At 42.3% G+C, this 6,769-nt stretch overlaps 1 protein-coding gene across 1 annotated transcript; it reads right to left on the reverse strand.

The window, feature by feature from the left end:
• Positions 1-1,187: 1,187 nt before the first annotated feature.
• SLC31A1 (solute carrier family 31 member 1) lies at positions 1,188-5,351 on the reverse strand. The gene is made up of 4 exons (XM_007936704.2): positions 5,211-5,351; positions 4,802-4,874; positions 2,868-3,036; positions 1,188-1,389 (listed from the first exon to the last, which is right to left on the reverse strand). The coding sequence occupies exons 1-4, from the start codon at positions 5,334-5,336 to the stop codon at positions 1,188-1,190; spliced, it is 570 nt and encodes a 189-aa protein (XP_007934895.1). The 5' UTR covers positions 5,337-5,351.
• Between the last annotated feature and the right edge of the window lie 1,418 nt (positions 5,352-6,769).

Raw genomic sequence — 6,769 nt, forward strand, 5'->3', positions numbered from 1 at the left:
TCACAATTGCTGAAAAATGTTTGTGGAATGATTAAGTAAAGGCAGGCTTCCAATAGGCTCATTCCAATTTCAGCCCCTTGCTGAAAATTTGCCGTTCCCCATATATAATGACCAGAATCCACATTTTAACACGATCCTCAGGTTATTCTTGTGTATGCATCACCTGGTGATTGTGTTAAAATGTTGACTTTGGTCAGTGTATCTGGGGTGGTAAAGGCAAATTATTAGCAGGGGGTGAACTGGAAGGATCCAGTTCGAAGCCCTGATTTAAAGCGGTTCTCAAAGTGTGGTCCCCTGACCAGCACCAAGAATATCACCTGGAGCTTGCTAGAAATGCCAATTTTGGGCTGAGATTAAGGCCCAACCATTGTTCTAATGAGCCCTCTGGGTGAGTCTGATGCTAGAGTTTAAAAACCACTGGTTGAACCAGAGACATGGAAACAACGGGAAAAGGATTCAGCTGTGACAAACCAAGGTACCAAGTCAAAGTAAAATGCCGATTGTTTTATTTAAAAATACCTTTCTGTTTTTTTCAAATTGATTGTCTTTTTTTTTGATTGGCAAGTTCATTCTAATCAAAACGTTAAGCTGTTAAATCAGCTGCCAAGGAATGCACACTCCTGCAAGCTGCAGGCCTGTCGTGTCAAACCCTCTCTGCAACCCATCACACCCAGGGAAAGGCACAGTGTATCTCCCAGCAACGCAAGCCAAGAACTGGAACTTATTTCCTAATGTGTGGGTTCTGGCTTTAGTTGGGCAAGAATTGTCCTCAGATGGTACCAATCCTGGCTGAAGTTAATTTTGTAATCACTCACCCTGAACAAAACCACCAAATTCACATACTGTCTAATAAAAAAAAATATATATATATTAAAAAGGAATCAGGAGATCATGTCATTGTACACAGCTACCTGGATTAGTCAAAAATATAACCTGCATCTAAGATGATAAGGGAGAAGAGGACATCTCATGGGTGGCTTCTCCTCAAGAAAAATGGGAATCTCAGCTAATTAGAGAAAAGTCTGGGGAGATCACCACTTTAACTCAGGGACTATAGCTAAACCTCTGTTGAGCAAGTGTGTGTGAAAGGAGAGAAGGAGCAAGAAGGGGTGACTGGAGCAGGAGTCCTGTCTTCCAGTCTCGGAGCTGCTTCCCATTGCAGCAAGGCCACACCATGGAGTCTGATGTCAATGGCAGTGCTCAGTGATGTCCACTACCACTGCCTTCTTCCAGCTGAAGAGGAAGTACCCTGTGCCGGCCCCTGCGGCCACAGCGATGCAGAGGTACCCGTTGTAGGTCATGAAGATGAGCATGAGGAAGTAGCTGATGACCACCTGGATGATGTGCAGCACTGTCTGCAGGAGGTGAGGAAAGCTCAGCATCTGCTGCCTGGGGGTAAACAGACAGTCAGGGACCATCAGCAGTGTGCAGGCAGCTGTGCAAGTCAGGAGAAAGGAGAAGAGTTGTGTCCCGAGCCCAGCCTGAGAACGATTCCCCCACAGCCCCCCCGGCAACTCATGGGTACTTGTGTATATGTATGTTGTTTCTTGGTCCCGGGAAACAAAACATGGAGCTGTCAGGTTTATAAGCACAACAAGCTAGATACAGTATTATGCCAGTAGGAGGCACCCTTTCAGGAGGGGAGAGAGAGAGAGGGAGGGTAATCCCCTAATTGACCTTCACCTTGGATCCAGAAAGAGAAGCCCTAATCTCTCCCACACTTATTTGCCTGAACATTTTTGGGCCTTCCGTCTGAGCATAGTTCTGGTCGTAGTTCATAGTACAAACATGGAAATAGTTAGAACTGAGTGCTGGGTTGTAGAGTAGAAAGTACTTCATTAGGGATTGGGAGACTTGGCTTCACATTCCCTCTGTCACTTAGTTCTGTCACCTTAAGCTAGTCACAACCACTTATTTGACCTCAGTCAGTTCAATGGAAACAATACAGTAAAACCTGCAAAAACTGGAAGCTGTATAAGGCAGAAACCTGTCAAGGAAAACTCAAATATTTTCCACCAAAACAAATGAAAAGTTAACACAACACCCTGTCAAAGGTGGGACACTTGCAGGACCCAGGAAAACAAGGCAGTGCCATCTAGTTGTGACTCTCACAGTACAGTGAACTGTATTGTGTTTGCTTGGTTTGTTGGTCTACAGGATATTTTGAGGTCCCCACCTAGTTTTAAAACCTATATTTCTATTAGAATTGAATCTCAAAAAGCCTTTGCCAATCTATGGAAAAAACTAGTACAAACACTTTCTTAAAGCAGAGACATTAATATACTTGTTTTTGTTGTTGTTGTTTGCCGTCGAGACTCATGGCAACCCCACCTTGGGTTTCCGAGGCAGTATCACTACGGAAGTAGGATTGCCCAACCTTCCTTCCGAGGATTGGCTGGTGGGTTTGAGCTGCCAGTCTTCTAGTGAGCAGTCAAGTGCCTTAGGCACTATGCTACCAGAGCTCCTATTAATATACTAGTATAGTCTTATATTACAGACAAAAGAAACCTGGACCTGGATAGATACAACTTTTTATAGGAAGACATCAATTGGATTCTGCCATTTTCCTATACCTTCACCAGAATTTAACTTGTTCATTACTATCTTGGCAAGTATTTAAATACAGATTCTTTACTTTCTAGCAAAGTGACTCACACAACTCAGACCCCACTTATGTTCACAGAAGGGTTCCTACTGTTTCTCCTTTGGCCTGTTCATGACCTACCACCCTAAACCTCCAAAGAGTTTTGATCAAGGTCACACAGAATTGTTAACTCATGAAGGCTGCTGCCAGTAAAATAGCTGCTTTGCTGCTTAACTAATCCAGCTCTCTAGAACTTCCATCTGGACTTGTTCAGTTTTCTTACCCAACAGTTTTGTGTGTCTCCATAAGGATGGTTCCATTTGGCCCTGGGACAGGCATGGAATTATAGCGGATGCTCACTTGTGACTTGCGTAACAAGCTCTCTCGGGCTATCTTGAGTCCTTCATAGAACATTGCCAGTAAAAACACTGCCACAAAAGCTCCAGCCATTTCTAAGTAGAGAAGGAGAAGATAGTGGTATTGTCAAACGTGCAAAATTATTACACCAGTGTACTGTCCAAGACAACATAGAAAAGCTATGTTCTTAATATATTACAGTTACCTCTTCACTTGCCCAGATAGGAAATGAGCTAAAACCACTGCCTCTGCTGAAGAACACATTCACTTTTTGATTAAAACAAAACAAAAACCAAAAATCAAACTCACTGCCATCGAGTTGATTCGACTCATAGTGACCCCTCCTTGGGTTTCCAAGGTGTTACCTCTACGGAAGTAGATTGCCCAACCTTCCTTCCGAGGAGTGGCTGGTGGGTTTGAACTGCCAGCCTTCTGGTTAGCAGTCAAATACCTTAGGCACTATGCCAGAGCTCCCACTTTTTGATTAATATATAAAAAATTATTTGAACAAAAATAATCTGTTATTTCTCTAGAAAACAGTAGTTCCATATTCTTAAAGCCGAAGTAGAAGGTCATAGGCTGTTAGAATACCAAAACAAGCCAATTAGGGATGACTGAAGATCCTAAATAAATTTCAGATTACATATGGTCTGGCTGTTTGATGGCATTAAATTAGCTTGTTACTTTGGGAGAAACACAGAAAGTACACTATGGAAAAGGGGAATAGAACTTATTTTTAGTGCTGGCTACGTTTCTTGAATAAGGATTTGAAGTCTATTGTCTTTTCACATTGTGTTGGTAATGATATGGATGTATTCAAAATGCTAATCTTAACAGTAACTGAACTAAATGCTCCCCTTCTTTCCAAAACAGATGTTGTGGATCTAAAACATCCTACCCTAAAGCAATCCAAGTGACAACTGAGTGTGTGTTATTTACAAGTCAATGTTAGAGACAAAAAGAGATGGGTGATCAGCTACCCAAAAACTAGGAACGACCCTAAGATGGGCCATACCAAGAACCACAAGGGATGTGGCCCATAGTTCAGCAGAGTAGAAAGAGCAGTGGATCACGTAAGTCTAGAAGGTGTGTGTCCTTGTAGGAGGTGTGTGTCCTTGTCCTAGCTCTGACCCACAAACTCTGATTTTGGGCAAGTCACTCCACTATGTCAGCCTTAATTTATCTGTATATGGAAAGGGCTGTATGAGATCAGCAGTTGTAGACCTGGGGCTACTTTGTCACATGCATCTACAAGAAGGTAATATCATTTGAACCTGTATGTTCAGGCTTAATAATCTGTCAAATAAGGAAATATTCTGGAAGAGGATGAAAGGACATGGATTGGAAAATACATTTATCTGGTATTTATTTTTCAGAGCTACAAAATAGATACATGTCATTTAAGGAAGGTATGTTGTTGTTGTTATGTGCCGTCGAGTTGGACCCGACTCATAGCGACCCTTCCTTGGGTTTCCAAGGCAGTATCACTACGGAAGTAGATTGCCCCATCTTCCTTCCGAGGAGTGGCTGGTGGGTTTGAACCGCCAGCCTTCTGGTTAGCAGTCAAGTGCCCTAGGCACTACACTACCAGAGCTCCCGGAAGGTATACCAGGCTAAGGAAGGTATACCAGGACCAAAATAAACATTCTCACCTCACTGGTAGGAAACAGGAACCAAGATGGTTATGTATCATAACCATGTGGATTCAGTATTTAGGGCAGACAGAGGTGCTGTTTTTCCTAATCCTTGGCCTAGTAGAGTCTCAGAATCTCACTACATCTCATCTCATTGACTGTCACCTTCTATCTCTCTGCTCATGTGATTGTCACCTTCAAAAACCACCTGATAGTGCTTACTCACCTCCAGCTGTATTGATCACCACTCTAGAAAACAATAGTTCCACATTCTTAAAGCCAAAGTAGAAGGTCATAGGCTGTTAGAAAACCAAAACAAGCCAATTAGGGATGACTGAAGATCCTAAATAAATTTCAGGCAAAAAGCTCAGAACATTCTAAAGTATACATCTGGATAGTAAGATACTCACCAAAATGGGAGGCTTTTTCCCTTATTTTGATATTACTACCACAGGAACTAAACGAAAGTCCCCATTACCCCCATGTGATCTTGGACAAATATTTGAGACAGTCTTAGTAGTTTTTCTCCCATCAGTAAACTGACCTCGAAAGATATGACCTTCTGCATTAAAATTCTATTTCTCTTACCCAAGTGGATAGGAAAGGGCCCAGGTTGTCTCTCCCGTGGCACTCACCATCATCTTCATGTTATCATTTCCTCCGCCATGTGAGTGGGAGACGGAAGTGGTCGGGTGATGGTGAGAGGGTGACATAGTATTGTTGTCCATATAGCTCATCCCTGCATGATGGGAATGATCCATTTTTCCAGGAAATGCTGAGTCAGGAGAAAATCCTTTTAAAACAAAGGAATTATATAAAGAGATATAAAATCTTTTTTATGGATAAATACTTCATATGCTTACACTGAATTTTATTAAGTGAAACAATGCTGTCCTAACATCATTACTCAGATTTTTTTCCTAACCTACAGATGGAATTAGAATTTGTGCTTATTTGATAAGGATTACCTTTGGAGATTGTGGCAGAGGGATGTGCACCTCACCCTTTCTTATTCTACAGAATTGTTCCTTTAACAGACATATTCAATATGTGTTCAATTCTAATAGGAAGTGAAGCGAAGAATAGCTCTTTTGGATGGGGAAGTAGACAAATTTGCATCAATGTACAAGTTGATGTTAATAAAATTTAGATAAAAAAATCAAGTACTCCAGACAATTTACCCAATTGGATGGCTTGTGTTTATTCAGGGTATTCAGAATATATTAGCACAGACAACCAGGCTTCAGATAATTTAAATCTGAAAGGTCTGTTGCTGCCCCAGGCAAGTACTGTGCTGAGAATTCAGATATTATTTCAATCCTAGCAAGCCATTAGCATTAAAAAAGCTGAAAACAACATATAAATTGGATATTCTATATTAAGTTATGTCTAGACAAGGGAACATTCAGTTTCGTATCTTTACTACACATTACTGCTTTATTCCATGTCAAACCGGGACATAAACCAGGGAGGAAGAACTCCAGTAGCTCTGAGAAGGCAGGAGTGGATGTTGATGGATTCTCTTTATGGGTCCCTTAACTTGTTTGTAAGGAGCTCTGGTGGCACTTTACCACTAACCACAAGGGTGATGGTTCAAACCCACCAGCCACTCCCCAGAAGGAAGACTGGGCCTTCCATAAAGATTTACCGCCTCGGAAACCCAAAGGGGTTCACTATGAGTCAGAATCAACTCGATGGCAGTGAGTTTGGGTTTTTGGTTTGGTAACTTGTTTGTGGAGGAAAAGAGTAGCTTTGGAAATTCCAAGTAGGTAATTAATATTCATGTTGTTGTTGTTAGGTGCCGTCAAGTCGTTTCTGACTCATAGCGACCCCATGCACAGCAGAATGAAATACTGCCCGATCCCGCGCTAGCTCCACGATCCCTGCTATACTTGAGCCCATCATCACAGCCACCATGTCAATCCATCTCGTTGAAGGCCCCTCCCCCTCTTTTGTCGACCCTCCACCCTACCAAGCATGACATCCTTCTCCAGGGAATGGTCCCTTCTGACAACATGACCAAAATAGGTGAGACGAAGTCTGGCCATTCTCGCTTCCAAGGAGCATTTTGGGTGCACTTCCTCTGGGACAGATCTGTTAGTTCTTTTAGCAGTCCATGGTACTTTCCGCATTCTTCGCCAGCACCACAACTCGAAAGCATCAACTCTTCTTCGGTCTTCCTTATTCATTGACC

This window comes from Orycteropus afer, unplaced genomic scaffold, assembly GCF_000298275.1.
Source record: "Orycteropus afer afer isolate SDZICR_OR568_19922 unplaced genomic scaffold, OryAfe1.0 scaffold00037, whole genome shotgun sequence".
Lineage (NCBI taxonomy): Eukaryota > Metazoa > Chordata > Mammalia > Tubulidentata > Orycteropodidae > Orycteropus > Orycteropus afer.

What these genes read in the sequence shown, in the direction of transcription:
- SLC31A1 (XM_007936704.2), bottom strand. Translation starts at nt 5,336, where the DNA reads ATGGATCATTCCCATCATGCAGGGATGAGCTATATGGACAACAATACT. An exon ending in ATGATAACATGAAGATGATG is followed by an intron (nt 4,875 to 5,210) that starts GTGAGTGCCACG and finishes GTTTTCTAACAG; the next exon opens with CCTATGACCTTCTACTTTGG. An exon ending in GAGACACACAAAACTGTTGG is followed by an intron (nt 1,390 to 2,867) that starts GTAAGAAAACTG and finishes GTTTACCCCCAG; the next exon opens with GCAGCAGATGCTGAGCTTTC.